Source organism: Pristis pectinata, chromosome 29 (assembly GCF_009764475.1).
Source record: "Pristis pectinata isolate sPriPec2 chromosome 29, sPriPec2.1.pri, whole genome shotgun sequence".
Lineage (NCBI taxonomy): Eukaryota > Metazoa > Chordata > Chondrichthyes > Rhinopristiformes > Pristidae > Pristis > Pristis pectinata.
This window is the reverse complement of record NC_067433.1, coordinates 7,534,807-7,557,533: the sequence shown is the minus strand read 5'-3', so window position 1 is coordinate 7,557,533 and position 22,727 is coordinate 7,534,807. Positions and strand designations below refer to the sequence as shown.

Below are 22,727 nucleotides of genomic sequence, written 5' to 3'. Positions count from 1 at the left end.
TCACGACTTTAGCAACAGTAAAGCATCCCATCTGACTGACACTGGACTAAATTTGGAAGCGAAAGGTGCAACTTAGTTTGTGTGGGGAGGGAAGTTAACACTGTTATGGGTCGTTTCTGGGATGCCCTCTCTGACCAGTTATGCTCGAAGGACACACAAGGGTGCTAAATGTTGGGAGATTTAACATTCACAACCTGATTTCAAATCCTTCCATATCCTCACCCTTCCCTATTTTCCAGCCTTACAACCATCTGACTCCTTCAGTTTAGGCTCCCTGTTTTCCCAGTTTTAACTATCCACCATTGCCTTCAACTCTCCACCATTGCGTCCTAAGACCTGGTATTCCATTCATAAATCTTTCCACCAGCCTCTCCACAATCCTTCCTTTCAAAAAAGTATTTGAAACCTGACTCATTGATCAAACATTTGCTCACCAGTCCAGGTATCTCCTTATGTCAATTATTGATCAGTAAGTCTCCTGTGAAGCAAATTGGGGTGTTTTACTTTGCTAAAGGTACGCCATCAATGTAAGTTCTTGCTGTTACTGCAGAGAAGGAGAAGTCCAGTAACTGAAGGACGTATTACAGAGATACACTCTGCCACTCCAGTGCAGTTATCTGATCTTAAAGTCCATGTTAAATTATAATTGTTGATCCACAGTTACCAAAGCCAAGAAGACAGAACAGAACTGACAGTGTGTTTGACAAGTACAACCAGCCACCCATACATCTGCATGCACTTATGGCTGACAATCAAAGGTTTTTCACCTTAGATCTCTGAGGACAGGACTACATGTGGTCCCTGTATTGTAACAATGGATATTCCATCAGTGCCCACGACTTTGGGTCAAATGAGAACAATGAGCATTTGAAGCAGGCAACAAAAAGAGTTGGTGAACATGTGTGAGCCTTACCTCACAGAACAAGTGGAATGGGGAAAATCGGAAAGGAAATCAGAAGGTTTAGGGGATATGATGGAACACATGGATGGTCCTGTAGTACAAACAGTGGGAAGGAATGACCACACTAATCTGTTTTCACACTGTGGAATACCAGTGCCAGAGGGAGCAAATGCTGCTTATATCTCAGACTCATTTCAACTGTTCATTGCATCAAAACTAATTAAACCTTGTCAGACAGAAAATTATAACAACAGTTTTGAAAGGTTTTTTAATACCCAAAAGCCTGCGGGGTCTTCACCTGCACTTATTTCAACAAAATAAATAGTTTGCCCCTACGGTACACCAATCCTCTCCATATGGCCTCAAGGCCACAGGAGCTGGGCAGGTGCCAACCTATAAAGTGGATATAAAGGATTATCATTTGTGCATTACAGCGTAGTTGTTGTCAATTTACAAAGGGCAGACAGAATATGGGGCGTGGGTCTTGTTTCATCCCACTTTGTATAATGGTCTATATTTAATCCTGACAGACTCATCTACGTAGTACTATACACATATAAACACGTCAGTAAATCTCATTGTACACTGGTGCAACAATAAAGCACACAAGTGCATGCTACTCACACAGTGAATAGAAAATACCATTGGGTTTGACAACAAGGAGCATGCAATGTGATTGACAATCTGCTTTCAATTAAAGCAGTCCCACACAGCATGAGATGTACGTGCTCTGCTGAACCAGTGACAGACCCTTCTACCCAACGTAAGTACACAAAAACAGGCAAGGACACAGAAAACTGCTCAGCACAGTATACCCCAGATCCTGACATTAGCTCTCCCTGTCTGTCACCCATATGTACTTTTAAACCCTTGAAGCTGTTCCGTAGTCATGCAGATTGGCTCAAACCTTTGCATAAAATCTTTCCAGTAACCCCTAAATCAGGTGCCCTCTCCTTTAAACATGCTCTGTAAAGTGACCAGGTCATCTTCCAGCTTTCCTTTGTGATATCATTTAATGTTTGATGGACAAAGTCATTGACCTGAAACATTAGCTTCATTTCTCTTCCCACAGATGTGGCTATCACCAGCATTTACTGTTTTTATTTCAGATTTCCAGCATCTGCAGTTTTGTTTTGATTTTCGATGTTTGATGAACTCTCATTTCCCTCACTGCATCCCAGTATTAGCACAACCCTGTCTGGAGGTTTGAATCCCAATTACTGCCGAGCATCTTGGCCTGGGATTTCCATAACGTGTAACCAGAGGATGAAATTCCCAGGAACTGCTTCTGGCCAATCAATTGCTTCATTGTCTGGCTCAACCCCCAACCTCTCCCTCAACCCACCTCTCCGTCTCTGCCTATGTGACTCAACCCACCCCTCCCTCCCCACCAACCTCCATTTCGACCCACCTCTCTCCCTCAAGCTGCCCCTCCCCTCACACAGCCTCTGCCAGATAAGTGTGAAGTGGTTCATTTTGGTAGGTCAAATATGATGGCAGAATATAGTCTTAATGGTAGGACTCTTGGCAGTGTGGAGGATCAGAGGGATCTTGGGGTCCGAGTCCATAGGACGCTCAAAGCAGCTGCACAGGTTGACTCTGTGGTTAAGAAGGCATGTGGTGTATTGTCCTTCATCAATTGGGGAATTGAATTTAGGAGTCGAGAGGTATTGTTGCAGCTATATAGGTCCCTGGGCAGACCCCACTTGGAGTACTATGCTCAGTTTCTGGTCGCCTCCAGCTGCACAGGTTGACTCTGTGGTTAAGAAGGCATGTGGTGTATTGTCCTTCATCAATTGGGGAATTGAATTTAGGAGTCGAGAGGTATTGTTGCAGCTATATAGGACCCTGGGCAGACCCCACTTGGAGTATTGTGCTCAGTTCTGATCGCCTCACTACAGGAAGGATGTGGAAGCCATAGAAACGGTGCAGAGGAGATTTACTAGGATGTTGCCTGGAATGCGGGGCATGCCTTACAAAAGTAGGTTGAGGGAACTCGGACTTTTCTCCTTGGAGCGACAGAGGATGAGGGGGGACCTGATAGAGGTATGTAAGATGAGGAGAGGTATTGATCGGGTAGATAATCAGAGGCTTTTCCCCAGGGCTGAAATGGTGGCCACAAGAGGACATAGGTTTAAGGTGCTGGGGAGTAGGTATAGGGGAGATGTCAGGGGTAAGTTTTTTACTCAGGGAGTGGTGAGTGCTTGGAATGGGCTGCCGGTAACGGTGGTGGAGGCGGATACAATAGGGTCTTTTAAGAGACTGTTGGATAGGTACATGGAGCTGAGAAAAGTAGAGGGTTATGTGTAAGCCTAGTTATTTCTAGGGTAGGGACATGTTCAGCACAGCTTTGTGGGCCGAAGGTCTTGAATTGTGCTGTAGGTTTTCTATGTTTTATGAACCCATGTCTCCCTTCCTCTACCCAACCTATGCCTCGACCCACCCATGCCTACCCACATAGTCCCTACGTCAACCCACCCTTCCCCCCTCCCCACCGCATCTCTGCCTCAAACATCCCCCCTCTTCCTCTACTCAGTCTGGGTCTTGAAACACCTCTCCCTCCCCCATCCACTCCCAAACTCTGCCTTGACACCCCCCCCCCCACCCCAATCAGTGGATCACCCTTACCTCCCAATCTCATCTCACACCCTCACCTCCAATTTCTTTCTTGATGAGTGGTAATCCCACTCAAACCCGGCCTTTAACTCTGCACTCCCAGTATGTGCCTCAGTTCCTTCCCACTCCAGCACTACTTCCAGTTGTACAATATGTCTATGGGCTAGTTTGAGTCTTCATTATCAAGTAACCTGCTAACACAGAGCCTTGATCAAGGGGACATACTCAGGGTAAGGGGCCTGTCATATAAAATGGAGGTGTGTAGAAATCTCCATACACAGAGGGTGGTGAATCTCTGAAACTCTCTACCTTACAGGGTTGTGGAAGGTCGATGAAATTTTGAAAGATCAGGGAACTGAGGGCTTTGGGGCTTTGGTACAGGAGTTGAGGATAGTGTTGGTCACCCATGGTCACATGGAACAGTGGGGCAGGCATGAGGAGCCAGGTGGCCTATTCCTACTCCCATTTTCTTCTGATCTTCTGGAACACCCAGCAAGAACTGACACTTCCTTGCGCTAGTTACCTGGAAGATTTGTGTCAGAGAAGTGCACCGAGTTTAGGAATAAGAAACTCACCATTTTTAGGAGCAGCCGATTGTCTCTGAGAGCTCCGACCATCCCAGCGAAGGACACCACAAAGATGCTGACTCCCAGCAGCACCAGGATGACGGCAGGTGCTACAAAGAATCCTTCCATTGTTTTGTTCTGCTGCCTTTCCACTTCTGCATAAATGCCCACACACATGATGAGCAGTCCCAACAGCTGTAAGAACACAAAACCTGTTACAATCTCAGAATAGCCACACAGGAACAAAGTCTATTTTAAAGCTGCTTCACAAAGATTTTAGGCAATGATGTTCCTTGTGAAATTTAACAGTGATGGGTGTTGTAGTCTCATGGAGTCATAGAGTAATAAGCCATGGAAACAGGCCCTTCGGCCCAAATCGTCCATGCTGACCAAGATGCCCATCTAAGCCAGTGCCATTTTCCAGCGTTTGGCCAATTTCCCTCTAAACCTTTCCTATCCATGTACTTGTCCAAATGTCTTTTAAATGTTACTGTACCTGCCTCAACCACTTTCTCTGGCAGTTCATTCCATATATGCATCACCTTCTGTGTGAAGAAGTTGCCCCTCAGATCCCTTTTAAATCCTTCCCCTCTCACCTTAAATCTATAGCCTCTAGTTTATCGTTTTTAAGTATTCATTTTTTGAGACGTGGCTCTTGCTGGCAAAGTTGGTATTGACTGCTCATCCCTAATTAGCCTCGAGAAGGTGATGCTGAACTGTTGCAATCATTCTGATGAAGGTGTTCCCACCGTTCTGCCGGAAAGCAAGTTCCAGGATTCGTTCCCAGTGACGAGCCGGGGTGATTTGTGACTTGGCAGGGAACCTGCACATGGTGGTGCCAGATGTGCAATATTGGGATCTGGGATGGGGAAAAATAACTGTGGAAATCCCGAGTGCAACTCTTCAGTTCTTCAGGTTTGAAAGACTCCTCACATGTGCTGGACAAAGCTGGTGCTGGCAATTCTCAGTCTAATATGCCCAAGTCATAACAAGTAAAAATACAGGGAACTCATGCTGGGGTGCCTCACCCTCAATGTAATCCATGCAATTGAGGACTCAACAGGCAGACTCAAGAAAGGGTTTACACAAAGGGGTGGGTCTTGGAGGGATATGGGCTGAATGCAGGAAATTGGGACTAGCTGGGTTGACAACGTGGTCAGCATGGACTGGTTGGGCCAAAGGGCCTGTATCCATGCTGTATTGGTCTATGACTCTATGACTCTGAAGAAAACCAACTGCAGTTCAAGGGGCTCACTGTTACATCAGGAAGCCACTACAAATGGCTTTGGGCTATTTTCCTGCTAATTACCTGCCCTGATATTACCCAGATAGATTTGTGGCTCTGCTTCGAATGATGAATTATTAGTTCAGAGTCTCATTAAAGGATGGTATTTCCAAAAGGACAGCAGCCTAGGCCATGTGGCCAATTATTGCGAAAGGACTGGGATACAAAACACGCACAGCTAGTAAAGTTGCTGCCTCACAGCTCCTGCAACCCAGGTTCAATCCTGACCTCCAGTACTGTCTGTGTGGAGTTTGTACGTTCTCCCTGTAACTGCGTGGGTTTCTCCCGCCTGCTCCAGTTTCCTTTCACATGGAAACAAAAGTGCAGGTTGATAGGTTCATTGATGACTATAAATTCTTCTAGTGCCGGGAGGACTTGATGGGAATGTGGGAGGAATAAAACAGGAATTAGTGTAAATAAGTGCTTGATGGTCGGTGTAGACTCAGTGAGCTGAAGGGCCTGTTTCCGTGCTGCATGAATCCATGACTTTAAAAAACCTTCTGACTCAGAAGCAAGGGTATTTCCAGATGAGCCAAATACTAGGCTTATATTTCCAATTTATGTTCAGTTTTAGGAGTGATCTAATTGAACTGTTAAGGTTGAAGGTTTAAGGATACGGTTGATGGTAAAAGAATTACTTTCTCTGAAGGGGGAGTTCAGAATAAGGGGGGATAATCTTAAACTTAGGAAGAGCAATTCATGAGTGGTTTCAGAAGGCACTTTTACAACCAAAAAGTGGTCCTGAAAATCAATTGAAAATCCCAAAACTTCGATTGACGGAATTTTGGCAGGCAAGATACACTGGTTCAGGAAGCAGGGCAGTTCAGGGAGTTAGGACAAACAGCAATATTCTCATTGAATGTGGAATGAGGGAGGGCTTGAAGCACTTAATGTGGAGTGATACAGAACATGCAGCACTGCAATAGCCCATTCATCTGATCCACGCCAGTGTTTAGTGCCAGTCTCCTCCGCCAACTCTCTGCTTATGCTATTCCAGCCTCCCCCAAATATTATTCACTCAACTGCTCCCTGTGGTGGAATGTTCAACATTCTCAACAACCTCTGGGGAAATACATATCTTCTGAGTGCCCTATTTGATTTCTTTGTGACTCTTATATTGATAGCCTTAAGTTTGGCTCAACCAAACTTAAGGAATGGAAACACTCTCAGAATTTTAGGAACATTCTATTTTCAGATGAAAAAAAAGCGGTCCACTCCAATTTTCCTGACTGGTATAATCCTATATTCCTAGTACCATCCTTATTAATCATTTTTGTACCATCAGTGTCAGGATAGCCTTATTGTTAGGCAATGAGAAATATACATAGTGGTCCAAATACCACCCAATGTAGAAATGAGCCAAATTAGCATAACTTTTCTACTTGTAAACGGTACAAATGCACAGCAGCAATTCACCAGGGCTTCTTCCAGAGCAGATTAGAGCAGGGTGTGGATTGCACTGCCAGTACCTATCAGGGAAATGGTGCCAGTGAACTTCTGTGCATCTGAATCTGCCCAAGTGTGAGCTTCTGATATTTCTAACTGGGACAGAGGGACTTCACTGAGACTGTCCGCTCAAAGACAGCTGACAACATCTTATCCTCCCTTATTAGACGCCATCAGGAGGAGGAATTATGCAGCATTGCAAGAACTGTAGGCATTCCTGTCATAGAGTCATAGAAAGATACAGCATGGAAACAGGCCCTTCGGCCCACTGACTCCATGCCAACAATCAACCACCCATTTACACTAATCCTACAATATTCCCAATTATTATTCTCCCTACATTCTCGTCAACTCCACCCAGGTTCTACCCCTTACCTTCACACTAGAGGAAATTTTACAGCAGCCAATTAATCCACCAACCCGTATGTCTTTGGGATGTGGGAGGAACCAGAGCACGTGAAGGAAGCCCACGTGGTTACAGGAAAAACATTCAAACTCCACACAGACAGCACCTGAGGTCTTGATCCCTTGATCCAGGGTCTCTGGCGCTGTGAGGCAGTGGCTCTACTAGCTGCACCACTATGGCAGGCTATCATACCTCTATTCCCCGTGTTGTAAGGGGAATGGCGGTACGAGGAGAGGGATTACATATGAGGATACTACTGGAATTCAGCCTCAGTGCTAGGCAGCTGGTGTTCCAATGATGACCAGCATCATAACGCAGTGTGGCTAGTGCATGCATACAAGCCTGTCCGTACCCAGTTAGTTGCCATTATGTTCAGTTCACTACCATGTCCAAGAAGAGGGGGAAGCATGTCAATGAATGTTGTAATTGAGTTTGGGTGATGAGTCCATCAAAATCACAGAAAGGTTGTAGCATTTAAAGAGTCCATTTGGCCTGATGAGTCCGTGCCAGCTCTACACCACTTGTCCTTTCCTCATGGTTTGAAATAGGCAGCATACTGTGTGAGCTGTGAGAACAGTAGAAGTGTTAAGTGCGTGAGAGGGCAGGACAGCATGCAAATGTTTAGACCAGTGGAGTGGAGCGAGAGAATATTAGGTATGAATTTGGGTTTACAGAGAATGCTGATTGTTGAAGTGAATTGACCAGTGCCTAAGGCTAGCAGTGTCATTGGTTTGGGATGGCATTCAAATATGCATTCATTAAATTTGTCTACTTAAGTCAGGTCACTGAACTTCTCGTAGCATATCATTGTGTCTCAGGAACTTGGCTCCAAGCATTGACCTTCTCACCTATCTGCTCCCACTGCCTTCAGAATAAACGTCAACAGAATCTCCAAGTACCCTATGGATACAGGACATCTTTCCTTCTGTCTACCTGCTCCACCAGGCTCTCCGGTGTAGCAATCAAAAGCCTCAAAGCCTGCACTCTCCCCCATTGGATTATCCCTCAAGGTTTCTGAGGTCAGTTTCAGTTACATCACTTGCCCCAGTCCCCTATAATAAATCCAGGCTACTTTTTAGCAGTGCAGACTCGCTGAAAGTGATGCTAGCTACTCACAACATTGACCCCCAGCTATAATGTCAAAAGCCAGTAAACAATGCGGTCAATGCATGGATTCAGCCTGCAGACCCACAAATGAGCGCAAGTTAATTGAGCATCACACCCTCTGCAGCCACTTTTTCCAGAGCTGTTGATTTCCGTTCCCATGCACGTAAAGGCTTCAGCTTAATGACTTTTCATCAGGATTGTACACAATTAGAGAATTGATGGTATTTAAGCAAAATGGAGAACAGGAGGAGTAGGCTAACTAAAGAGATGACAGTACAAGGCAGAAGTGGGTGGTAGTGGAGTGTGTAAAAGCACAGAAGGACTTATAGAGAACAGAACAGCAGAGAAGGAGGGATGCATGGAGACTGGCTGTTTCACAACAGTTTCTGCTTTTTTGTTTCATATTTCCAGTGTACTACCTTTGTCTTCCCATGGAAGCTCAGAGTCCTTGAGGAACTTGAATGTCTGATTCACCAGTCTCAGCTATCCTTCTTTGAGGAACGCAAGAATAATTATCAGTTCAATGAATCATGTTCTTTGGATCCTCATCCATTCAATACCAGGGAGGTAATTCATTTACCACAGGACCAAGGCCACTCAGTGAGTCCTGCATCCAACCCAACAATGCAAACAAGTCAGCTGCCATTCAATTTCATGAAAAATTTTCTCTTAACATCGAGTGGCATCATAATCTGGTAAGCCATCCCAAACGTATGTTGTGTGAGCAAGACATTTGTGGTTAGTAACCAGACAAATGCCTTAACATGGAATTGCTTTGAAACAGGCCATTCGGCCCTACTGGTCTATTCTGGTGGCTCCTGTTCTACTCCACTCAAACTTCTGCCACAATACCACATCTCACCCCATGCCTTCTGTTGTTTCCTTCCTCGTCCTTAACTAACTTTCCCTTCAAAATGACTCTCCTTTACCTGCAGAGTGGTGAAAATGGGGAACTTATTGCTGCTAGTAAGTTTGAGGTAAAGAAGTTTCCCCTGAATTCCCAGATGGATTTATAGTGACTTTCTCATATTTAAAGTCCCCACAACATGCAAGTGCTTTCTCTACAGCTGCCTGTCAACCCTCATCATGATTTTGAACTCCTCTGCCAGGACTATCCAAAGAAATAGCCCCAGCTTGTTTATTCTTTCCTAACAGGAGCACAAAGAGGCCATTCAGCCCCTCAAGCCTCTTCTGCCATACAATGAGATTGAGGCTGAACTATGAGCAAACTCTAGCATCACACAAAATGCTGGAAGAACTCAGCGGGTCAGGCAGCATCTGTGGAGGGAAATGGACAGTTGATGTTTCGGGTCAAGACCCTTCATCTGGACTGACCTAACTCCACATGCCTACCTTTTCTCCCTATCCCTCAATACCTCTGGTTATCAAAAACCATCAATATCAGATTTTAAATGAACAACTGACTTGGAATCAATAGCTGTTTCTGATAGGAGTTTCCAAATGTTAACCACCTACTGCATGCAGATGTGTTTCCTAACATCACACCTTGCCCTCGTTCTTAGACTCTGTCCCAAACCCCCCACCCACCAGGAATCCTGTTTATGCATCAGCCCATTGGCTTAATATTCCTGAGTTTGTGTAGTCTCCCCTCGCAGTTTAACCCCTGGAGTCCAGAACCCAACACAAGGCCAATCCTAAGAGGTGGTGCTGAGAGCTGCTCACAGAATTCCAGGATTTTATACAACCACAGCATAACATCTACCCATCTTTATAATCCTTGTTGCACCTTCTACAAACTCTTCCTATCCTTTGTTGTGTCAAGAACATTAAGGCTATGACACCAGAAGACATTTTGCTGGATGGACTAGCCATGTAATATAGTCTGATCTCAAACTGAGCTCCTTACAGTTCAGAACGTTGGTTAGGCCATACCTGGAATATTGTGTGGACTTCTGGTCACCACACTATAGGAAGGATGTGATTGCACTGGAGAGGGTACAGAGGAAATTCACCTGGATATTGCCTGGATTGGAGCATTACGAGGTGAGACTGCATAGGCTGAGTTTGTTTGCCCTGGAGCAGGAGAGGTTGAGGCGATGACCTGATAGAGGCATCCAAAATTATCAGAGGGCGGGACAGGGTAGGAAAAATCTTTTCCTTATGGTGGACAAGAGGGCATAGATTTAAGATGAGAGATAGGAGGGTTAGAGGAGATCTGAGGGGGAATTTCCTTCCCCACACAGAATGGAGCTTAGAATGCGTTGTCCGAGGAGATGGTGGAATCAGAGGTTCTCACAATGTTTAAGTGGTATCTAGACAAGTACTTAAATTGCAAAAGCATAAAAAGGCTGTGGACCTAACGCGGGTAAATGGGATTAGTGTAGGTAGGTACAATGGGGTACATGGACCATGTTTCTGCACTGTATGACTCTGTTGATTCTAACTACGAGGGCTGTGCTTGCATTTCTACTCTTCAAACATTACCATTCATGATCAGAAGGATCATCCATGTAACACAGGTGACCTCACACATTACGACAGTTCAGGTAACAGAACGTCATCCTTACAGAAATCACAAATCACCACCAAAAAGATCTGAGATACAGAATAAAAAAATCACTCTCATGAAATTTAGGTGAAAAAATGAATAAATAAACACATGTTATGTTTAAACTCACATTTTTTGAAACATGGGCAGATGATGTAGGACAGTGTTATGGAAAAGCACGATACAATTGCTGCATGACTGGTTCTTGACCACAAACAAAATGCAAGCAATTTTATTGGACAGCATTGCAACATCTCCCAAAGACCTGTGAAAGCACCTCCATAGCCCGGGAAGACAAGGTCTGTCGATACACTGAAATTCACTCCATGCCCAATCCTGACTTGGAAATACAACACTGTCCCTCCTTCATCACAGAGTCTAAATGTTGGAAGTCACTCCCCAACGGCTCTGTGGGAGCACAGTCACCAGACTGCTGCCGTTCAAGATGATGCTCACCACCACCTTCTCAAGGCCAAGGAGGGATGTCTAATAATTACTGGCCTGGCCTGTGAAGATATCTGTCATAAACACATAGAAGGTAAATCTGACAGGGTACAGAACTAATAGCATTCCTGATCTCATCATCAATTTCCAGAATTCAGAGGTGAGTTAGTATCCATTTCCCATGTTTCTGATGAGAGAAAAAGATTGTAAATGGCTCCAAAATACTGTAACAGTATCAATGCCACAGGTTTGGAAAGAAGCCCTCACAACTGGGCAGAGACCAGAGCTGACACACAAGAGACTGCAAATGGTGGAATCTGAAGCAACACATAAAAGGCTGGAGGAACTCAGCAGGTCAGGCAGCATGAATGGAGGAAAATAGGCAGTCGACATTTCGGGTTGAGACATTTCATCTGGACTAAAAGGTATCTTTCCCTCTTAATCTTACCCTCTTAATGCCACATGTTTCTTTGGGTTTAAAAATGGTTAAGTACTCACCTTGTTGAGGTAGAAGTCCCTTTAAAAATTCCTGTGCAAATCAGTACATTTCCTCACTGCTCCATCTTCACACACTTCTAGTGATGGCAACAATTCATCACTGCTAAACATCTCTTGCAATCTCTTCATTATGCACAAACTGCCTGAGATGACTATGCTTTTCACTAACAAGATTCATTAGTTTTTCTTGGCTTCACATCCTTTCCTCGGTTCAGATTTTACTTGACATCGATCATCCTCATTAAGAGGCATTTGTGTGCATGGTAAGAAAGAAAATGGGAGTGATTATTTCCAAACACATCTCTAAACCACCCAGTCTCAAAGCTAGAACATATTAAATGTACTGTTTGGAGGAAATCAAAACAAGCAAGTGCCAATTCTCAGAGAGCCTTATCTGTGCAAAACTCATTTACACTGTTTCAAACTGGGTGATTGATCGTCCACAGTGAGAGCACACTCTGTCACATTCCAATTATTTTTGATATTCTTCATTATAAATCTGTTTTTCTCATTTCCCTACATCAGTTGAGGATGCAGAATCTTGGCTGGATTTCAGTCCTATTGGTCTTGCTTATTATGATAGCACTCTTGGATGAATTGAGGTGACCAAAGTTTTCTCTTCAAGTGTGGGATTCATTCCAAGGAAGTACGGTTCTGGCATCTCCTAAGATCCGCTAACCAGCATGGGAGTCAAGGACAGAAAGGCTGAAATCCTGTTTCCCTTCCAGAGGCACAGAGCTAATTCATTAATTCATAATGGAGGGGAGGGTTGTGCCCGTGATAGAGCTGGCTGACTCTACAAATCTCTGTCCTTCATTCAAGTACTAGCTTTTCAGTCATTATACAACTAATTCCAATCCCCTGCTCTTTTCCTATATTTCCTCAAATATTTCCTACATAAAATATTTCTCCATCTAAAGTATTTTCCCAATTCCTCTTAGATTGATTAAATCTCCTTCCATCAGTCCCTCGGGCAGTAAATTGCAGATCACGACACTTTGGGTAAATTAACGTTTCCTCATGTAGCGACGGTTCTTCTGCAAGATTTTCCTGCCGGCTGCCTCGGGCTGAATCCTCCTCCACCACATCCTCCCAGTGGGTGAAGAGCAGCTCCCCCAATCTCAGTGCAGATTCAACACATCCAGAGGCACAATGGATGCAATCTTTGCTGCACGACAGCTCCAAGAAAACTGCATGGAGCAGCATCACGTGACCTTGATTTTGCAAAAGTCTTCAATTATTATCAACCAAGGAGGACTAAAGGATGAAGGGGAATTGAAACTGAACTCCATTCACTTTCCGTTACATGATGGCTTGCAAGCTGTGACTCTACCCAATGTGTGCATCACCAATCTGACCCCTGTGCAGTTTGGGATGAAGCAAGGCTGCATCATCGGTCCAACACTCTTCTTTACATCTTCTTTTCTGAGATATTCCACTTCTCCTCCAACAAGCTTGCTGCTAGAGTGGACTGATCCACAGGATGAACTAGAAATGGTTCTGCTCCACTCCAGAATAATGGCCACCCCAACCTCAGCCATCGAGCTGCAGTACACAAGACAACATTTGCGTCCATGCACACTTGGAGGCTGAACTCCAAGCCTTTGTTGATTTTTTCGCTGAGAGAAGCACATGAGAGAACAGGCCTTACACAAAACACCTGTAAAGCACTAGTCCTCTTCCAACCTACCCTTGCTGCACAATGTGTCCTTTGGCAATGAAAGTCCACAACGAGAGCCCAGAAAATGTGAATCACTTCCAATAATTCGGGAGTCACACCTCAGTGAAGACAGGCATTGAGCAACTTCACCAGTCCATTCACTGCACCAACATTGCCTCCAGCTATCTGAGGAATAAGGTGTTCAAAGATCAAGACCTCAAACCCATCACTGAGCTCATAGACTATGGGCAGCAGTGATTTCCACCCTCTTTTACACTTCAGAGACATGGACAACATACAACAGGTGCCAGATAACACTGGGGTTGCACCACCAAGACTGTTGCAAAAAATCCTCTAAATCCATTGGCAAGATAAGCAAACCAATGTCAACATCCTCTCCCAGGCTGACATCCAGCATCAAGGCCACAATTACACTTAAGCCAGATCTGATATATGGGCCAATTTGGGTGCCTAACACCAGCCTCCTGAATCAGTATGCCACACTGAACTCTGTCACAGTAAATGATTACCAGTTGACAGAGGAAAACAGATTAAGAATGTTCTCAAAGCCTCCTTGAAAAACATACCATTCCCATCAACTTGTGGAAATCACCTGACCCGTTACTACACAAAATAGAGAAGCAGCCTCCAGGGCAACACCGAGAACCTCGAGTCTCTTTGCAGGAACACAAGGAGACCTTCCTCCCAAACTCCTGTCTGTCCATCAAGCTCCTGCCCCTCTGGTAGCAGAGTCTGCATGTCCCAGATTGGCCTCGTCTCCTCAAAGCCGATGGAACTGGAGTGGAAGGAATGGCATTACCATTGACAAGTTCCCTACCACCATTATCCAGGGGTTACCATTGATCAGAAATTCAGTGGACCAGCCACATAAATACCATGGCTACAAAAGCAAGTCTGAGGCTGGGTTTCCTGTAGCAAGTGACTCATCTCCTCACACCCCAAGGACTCTTCACCAATTACAAGGCACAAGTCAGGAGCATGATGGAATAGTCTCCACTTGCCTGGATGAGTGCAGCACCAACAACTCTCAAGGATCTCGATACCATCCAGAACAAAACAACCTGCTTCACTGGAACCCCATCAAACACCCAAAACATTCAGTCCCTCCTTCACCAGTACACAGTGCTACAGCATGTGCCATCTATAAAATGTACTGCTGTCATTCACCCAGGCTACACTACCAGCACTTCTGAAACAACCTCTACCACCAAAAAGGACAACTTCAGTAGTTACAGGAGAACACCACCATCAGCTGATTCCCCTCCCAGTTGCACATTATACTGATTAGTAAATATATTGCTGCTTCATCATTATAGAGAAACAAAGGAATACAGATGCTCTCCCCTTCTCCCCTGCACCTGCCCATCACTATCTCTTACCTGCATCTACCTATCACCACCTTGTGCCCACCTCGCCTCCCCTCTTTTGTCCACCTATCACTGCTCTGCTTTTCCCTCCTATGCATTGGGCTGCCCTTTTTCCTATCTCCAGTCCTGAAGAAGGGTCCTGACGCGAAACGTTGACCACCTGCTTTTCTCCACGGATGTTCCAAGAGCACTATGAGAGCACCTTCACAAGATGGACCTAAGCAGTTCAAAAAGGTGGCCCAGCTCTCAACTGCAATTAAAGATGGACAATAAATGCTGCCCTTGCCAGTAACATCCTGAAAATTAATATTTAAAAAAAGTCAGAGGGCGATACAAGAGACTGCAGATGCTGTAATCTGGAGCAAAAAACAAACTGCTGGAGGAGCTCAGAGGGTCAGGCAGCATCTGTGGGTGGGAATGGACAGTCCGCGTTTCAGGTCGGGACCCTTCACAAGTCCAGATGAAGGGTTTAAACCCAAAACGTTGACCGTCCTCTTCCCTCCACAGATGCTGCCTGACCCACTGGGTTCCTCCAGCAGTTTTTTTTTGCATTTACAAAAGTCAGCCTTGACCTCAAAGGACTGATTGAGAGGAAGAACCTCAAATCAACAGCTGCCACTCATTCTATCACAGATCCCTGTATTTACTTATCTAAAATGTTTGTGATTTTGAAGCTCTCTGTCAAATCTCCACTTAAACCTCGATCCTTTAGAGCAAGCAAACCCTGCTTCTCCTGTGTCTGCACAAGATAAATATTTCTGATCCCTGGTGTCCCTGATGGTGCAGACTCAAAGTGACACATGGCTTATTCTTGCTCCTCTTCCTCGTGTACTGATTTCCTCATCTTTGTTCTCATAAATTTCATCTGCACAATCACAAAAACCTTTATGATCTTAGAGTTATAGAGACATACAGCACAGAAACAGGCCCTTCCGCCCAACTGGTCAACACTGAGCAAGATTCCCATCTTCCTGAAGTGTGGTACCAGAATTCAACTCTAGTTGAGGTCCAACTATTGATTCACGATACAGGTCCTCCCCAGGTTACAAACACCCTACTTATGTACAGTCTGCACATATGATCGAGTGTTTGTGAGACTGGGGGGATGGATTTGCCAGCTGCTGTGGGGCTGCAGGCATCTTCTGCTGTGTGGGAACTTGGTTTGTGGAATATCTGAATGGTTGAGTTAAAACGCCCTGGTTTAACTACGTGTTACTCTTGGTTAGCCATGTTTTATTTAAATATATTTCCAGGCAGCCGCATTTCCTACTTGCAAACTACTTGCGTTACGATCAGCTCTCAGGAACAGAACCCTGTCGCAACCTGGGGAGGACCTGTACTTGATATAAACTTCCTTACACTCAAAGTCATAATCAGTACAGAAACAACCCCACAACCTACTTTTAGCAGTCTTCTCAACTTGTCTTGTCCCAAAGGCACTAAGGCACATAACAGATGTTTAAAGTAATATGTTTTGGTGGAAGAATGAGGAGAGGAACCATGAACTAAATGACTTTATGGCTCTAAAACAGGACATTGATTGGGCATTTTTAATTAGCAGAGGAGTTATCTTGCCACTGGTTTTACTTTAGTGAGTTAATTACATTATTGGAGAAAGTGTCACAGTGAGCAGACATGGTGACTGTAATGTGCTTCTTCTGTGATATCTTAAATTCATCATCTCACCACCACTAATACCTTTGACAGGCTTCATCCAAGTGCTAGACAGCTCCTCAAGTACAACCGATCTTTATCATACACAGCTAGAGGCTGAAATCTAAAGTAGGCACACAACTAAGGCCTCTTTATTCATAAATTCCTTTTAAAATTGTACTATTTAGTTGATAGTCCCTCTCCTCTCCATCCCACCAAAACGTATCATTTTGCACATCTGTTCTATGCAACCAAATCCTCTTGAAATCCTTTATTAACCTTTTCATTTCTGACAGCAATGCGATCCCTTTTCTGATAACTCAGGTAAATCTGTGTCCAATGCCGGTCACTGCCGCACAACATCATGCTTTAACCCTCCCAGGTCACTGGATAACTGAGCAAACTACACTTGAAAATTGTTTCCAAATTAGGATGTTCTATTGTAGTTTCCCCAGTTACCTGGGAGGGTTAATACATGGTGTGATGTAGCAATATTGGAATTGCACAGGAAACTCCGCTGCAGTACTGTTGCAGAAATTGCAATTAGCAAAATTAAGGAAGAGTGCAAGGAGTAAATAATATCCAGTCAAACAGGCTAATGACGAGGCAGAATGTTGCAAATGCTTGTAGAAATGTCACCAAATTCGCAACAGGTACACTTCAGGTAGATTCACCAGGCACAGAAACTGACACAGGGAAATGCTCGATAGATCCAAAAGTACCAAAGTGTCTTAGTTTCAACAAATCCACAGAACACAAAACTAACTCCCATTCCCACAAGGAAACAGAAACCAAGAGGCAATATGTCGAATCTTTCAGCTCAAGGCCACCAAGCGTTCAGCTTTCATTCAAGTTAAGAGATTGAAGGATGATTGAAGGATTTCAGACGATGGGACCAGTTTGATGGAGTGCAAGAATCTTTACCTCCCATTCATTCCCATATCAATAACCAAGACATTAAAAACACCACAAAAGTTACAATTGATACTCATAGCTATTCACTTCTTTCCTTGTCTTTTTTGAAGTGATATTGTCAGAAAACCTCCTGGCATTTTCTGCTAAAGAAGGCTACAGAGCAAATATTGATAAATAGGTTTAGTATGGACGAGTACCTAATGGACATGTTGGGTCGAATGGCCTGTTTCTGTGCTGTATGATTCTAAAACAGGACATTGATTTGGCACTTTTAAGTAGCAGAGGAGTTTTCTTGCCACTGGTTTTACTTCAGTGAGTTAATTACATTATTGGAGTAAGTATCACTGTGAGCAGACAAAGTAAGTGGAATGTACTTCTTCTGTGATATCTTAAATTCATCACCTCACCACCACCAATACCTCTGGCAGGCTTCAACCAAGTACAAGACAGATCCTCAAGCAAAACTGATATTTATCAAACACAGTTGGAGATTGAAGGCTAAGACAGGCACATACTTTAACTATATTATTTTCCCATTACTTAAACACCATTGCCAATCTAAAATTTCCTATGATGCATTAACTACTGACTGTGGAATCTAAGTTATTTAGTCTGAACATTTCACACAACTCAAATTCTGCTGCCATCAAAGTGACACCACTGAATAGTGGGTTTTCCCTGTATAACAACTTCCATTTTCACAGCACCACCTGGCTGTGCCACACTGTGGCAGGATAGCCAGATACTTGGTCAAAGAGGTGTATTTTAAGCTGTTTCTATAAAGAGGAAAGTGAGAGAAATAAGTAATGTGAAAATAATGTGCCAATACTATCTTTAATTACTTCACAGTGACATGGTTAGGGGAAAAAAATGATGCGAGGAGACATGAGGATAGGTAGCCAAAAGCTAAGTAGTAGGTTATGGAGTCATACAGCATGGAAATGGAAACTTCAGCCCAGCTCATCCATGCCAACCGAGATGCCTATCTGAGCTAGTCCCATTTGCCTATGTTTGGACCATAATCTTCTTGGGCCTTTTCTATCCATGTATCTGTCCAAATGTCTTTAAGGAATAAATGTCATCACTGCTGGTAGAATGAAGAGTGCAATTTTGTAGCATCAGTGCATTGTACTCTGCCTTTGAAGTTTATTTCTATTGAAGTCAATGTGTCTGAGAGAGTACAAGAGGGTGAAATTGCTGTCTATTGTGTTCAGCACCACTGAGTAGGGATGGAATTTTAGACAACCTTAGGAGGTACGTGGTGGGTAAACAGAGAGGTTTAATGTACGAATTTCAGAGCTGAAGTACCTGGCAGTGATTAAGAAGTGATAGTCTGATGGGACTGAAGAAGTCAGGAACACAAAGGGCAGAAGAACCAGAGGAAAGCAGATCTACAGGTCTAGTCGGGACCATAGAGACAGAGAGGGAAGAAGCCATAGAAGGATGAGAAATCTGGAGGTCTTTTACTGGGGACTTAGAGCCTTAACTGGCTTGCAAGAATGACATCAAGCAAAGGCAGTTCGCAACCATCTCACCATATCAGTCTCTGACTTTCTAAAGAAAATGATTCCTTTTCATGTCCCAGACCGCACAGTACACCCCCAGTGCTGAGGCAACCTGACAGCTGTCCCCCCACTCCCCTGCCCTCCGTCAGAAATAATTACAGTGAGCAGCTGGCTTTGGGAAATACAATCTCAATCTTCATTACTTCCTTACAGGGCAAACAAGATGTGTGTACACATTGCTTGTCTCTTGATATCTGATTCTCCAAGAGCTTTCCCCATGAATCTGCTCTGGCTTTCAGCTGAAGCAGACACTTCTTGTGAAAGTGCCATTATTTTTGTTTTTGTTTTGGCATGACAGATTTTAATTAAGCATGCACAGTCTTTCTGACAGTATATGTGGGATTCTGCAAATGACACGCTTCCTCTCTCGCAATCTCTGATTGTGCACTATTCTCCTCAGATCTCATCTCCTCACGTACGGGAGGGATCTTCTTTAAAAATGTTTCGTTTTCGTCTTTGTCTCTGACATACAGTTTTCTTTGTTCCTTGCTCCCACCGCCGTCCTGTCCACAAGTTCATTCTAATTGCAGTTTGCTGTGTTGACTGAGTTGCAAAGTAAAACTGAGAAAAGGCCACTTTTCAAATGGGCACCACGGTGGTGCAAAGAGTAGGTTCAATCCTGACCTCGGGCGCTGTCTGTGTGGAGTTTGCAAGTTCTCCCGTTGACCGTGTGGGTTTCCCCTGGATGCTCTGGTTTTCTCCTTTATGCTAAAGATATATTGGTTGGTAGGTTAATTGGCCACTGTAAATTACCCCTCGTGTGTCAGTGTGTGATAGAATGTGTGGGGAGTTGATAAGAATGTAGAAAGAATTTGAAAGATGGATTTGTTTCATGAGCAGTTGATGGTCGATGAGAACTAGATGGGCCAAAGGGCTTTTTCCTGTACTTTATCTCTCTAAGACTTCATGACTCTCCAGAGCCAATATGACCAAACACTGATCCACAGATCTACAAAGGGAAGCATTGCCTGAAGAAACAAAGGACTGCATATGCTGGAATCTAGATGAAAAACACGATGATGCTGGAGGAACTCAGCAGGCCAGGCAGCATCCATGGAGAAAAGCAGGCGGTCAACATCTTGGGTCAGGACCCTTCTTCAGGACCCTGAAATCTCATTGAAACCTTCCTGAAGAAGGGTCCTGATCCAAAACGTTGACTGCCTGCTTTTCTCCACGGATGCTGCCTGGCCTGCTGAGTTCCTCCAGCATCATGTTTTTCAGCATGCCCTGAAAGTAGATTTCACTCCAACTTGGTGTGTTATACAGGTGCTGCCCAATGGGGGAGAATCCCAAAAAACATAGGGAAAATGGGAAAATTTACCTTAAAAAAAAAATCACCAGTGTGGTTTTCACCTTGTCCATTGAAGTACATGCAATCTGTACGGTTCTCATTACAGTTGCCTGCCACTAGGAATCATGGGAGGCAGGTCATGGCTTTAATGTACGAGGAGTGTTTGATGGATCTGGGCCTGTACTCGTTGCAGTTTAGAAGGATGAGGGAGGATCTTATTGAAACCTACCAAATATTGAAAGGACTGGACAGAGTGGACATGGAGAGGATGCTTTCAGTAGTGGGAGAGTCTAGGACCAGAGAGCACAGGCTCAGAATAGAAGGATGTCCATTTAGAACAGAGGAGGAGGAATTCCTTTAGCCAGAGGGTGCTGAATCTGTGGAATTCATTGTCACAGGTGGCTGTGGAGGCCAAGTCATTGGGTATATTTAAAGCAGAGGCTGATAGGTTCTTGATTAGTAAGGGCGTCAAAGGTTACAGGGAATGGGGTTGAGAGGGAAAAATAAATCAGCCAAAATTGAATGGCAGAGGAGACTCGATAGGCCGAATGGCCAAATTCTGCTCCATTGTCTTATGGTCTTTAAAGCTCTCCACGATATCATAAAAGGCTGCCATGGAGGTGAGGGAAATGTTGCAGGGAGGGGAGGGAGGGGTAGGTGTCTTGAAGAAAAGGTTGCTATTGCATTCAGATGCATGAAGCGCCTCTACTTCCTCAGGAGGCTAAAGAAATTCGGTTTGTCCCCTTTCACTCTCACCAACTTTTATCGATGCACCATAGAAAGCATCTTATCCGGATGTATCACAGGTTGGTACAACAACTGCTCTGCCCAGGACCGCAAGAAACTGCAGAGAGTTGTGGACACAGCCCAGCACAATACAGACACCAGCCTCCCCTCCTTGGACAATGTCTTTACCTCTCGCTGTCTTGGTGAAGCAGCCAGCATAGTCAAAGACCCCACCCACCCGGGACATTCTCTCTTCTCTCCTCTCCTATCAGGTAGATGAGACAAGAGCCTGAAGGCACGTACCACCAGACTTAAGGACAGCTTCTATGCCACTGTGATAAGACTATTGAACGATTCCCTTATACAATAAGATGGACTCTGACCTCACCATCTACCTTGTTGTGACCTTGCACCATATTGCACTGCACTTTCTCTGTAGCTGTGACACTTTGTACTGTTATTGTTTTTACCTGTACTATCTCAATGCACTCTGTACTAACCCAATGTAACTGCACCGTGTAATGAATTGATCTGTACGATCCGTATGCAAGACAAGTTCTTCACTATACCTCGGTACAAGTGACAATAATAAACCAATAACAAGTGGCTTCTGAGCACACTTTGCACATAAAAGAGGTGCAAATGGATGCAATTTCTAGGCTTAAGCTTCTTTCCAAACCTCCTCAGAAAAGAATTCTTTCCTTTTGACTGTATCAGGGGTTGTATCCTGAAACAATCTGCTGAAAGAACTGTCCTGATGCAGGGTTTCGACTGGAAACATTGACAATTCCTTTCCTCCCATTGATGCTGCTTGACCTGCTGAGTTCCTCCAGCAGATTGTTTGTTGCTCCAGATTCCAGCATCTACAGTCTCTTGTGTCTCCATTGTATCCTAAAATTCTGCACCCAGCAGAGGTTGCTGTCCCTTCTGATGGCTTCACATTATGAAGTGTTTGAAACGATTTCAACGAAATGATAGATTCTTGTCATGGAAGCAAAGAAGATGGATGGAGTTGAGGGACAGATCAGCCATAATGTAACCGAGGGGCAGAACAGGCTCAAGGGCTTGAATGGCTTTTGACGAGGGTCCATGTGGCAGGCCAATCAATAAAGTAAAAGACCGTGATCTGTAGATCTGAAATTGGCTCGGGGCAGGAAGAAAAGGCTAACAGTTGATGGGTGTTTTTGTGACTGTAAGGCTGTTACCAGTGGAGTTCCGCAGGGCTCAGTATTCAATCACTTGCTTTTCGTTAAATATTTTAATGATTTATACCTAAGTGTCAAGGGCACGATAAAGATATTTGCAGATGAAAATGGAAATGGCCATGTGGTTAACAATGTGGAAGAAAGCTTTGAAAAACAGGAAGATATAGATGGTCTGGTCAGCTGGACGAATAAATGGTAAATGGAATTTAATCCAGACAAAGTGTGAGGTCATGTACGTGGACAGATATAACACGGCAGGGGAACATACAGTAAATGGGATGATACTGAGTGGTGTGAAGGAACAGAGGAACCTTAATGTGAATGACCATAGATCCTTAAAGGTAGCAGGACAGGTCAAAAAGTTAGTTAAAAAGTCGGAGAGGATGCCTTTGTTTATTATAATACGAGAACAGAAAGGTACATAGATGACCTGGATGAGTATGTTGATGGGTGGGTTAGTATGTTTGCAGATGATACCAAGATTGGTGGAGTTGTGAATAGTGTAGAAGACTGGCAACAGATACAGCGTGATATAGATCAGTTGCA

General features: G+C 44.2%; 1 protein-coding gene across 4 annotated transcripts in view; it reads right to left on the bottom strand.

The window, feature by feature from the left end:
• zgc:110329 (uncharacterized protein LOC550500 homolog) overlaps positions 1–22,727 on the bottom strand; it is a 185,715-nt gene that overhangs the window by 136,924 nt on the left and 26,064 nt on the right. For 3 of the 4 annotated variants that reach the window (XM_052040874.1, XM_052040876.1, XM_052040877.1), the window contains one exon: positions 4,093–4,278. In XM_052040874.1, coding sequence (XP_051896834.1) covers positions 4,093–4,278 — 186 coding nt within the window. Of the gene's footprint in view, positions 1–4,092; positions 4,279–11,778; positions 11,957–22,727 lie in introns of those variants that run through there. The other variant, XM_052040875.1, reaches the window with a different exon arrangement.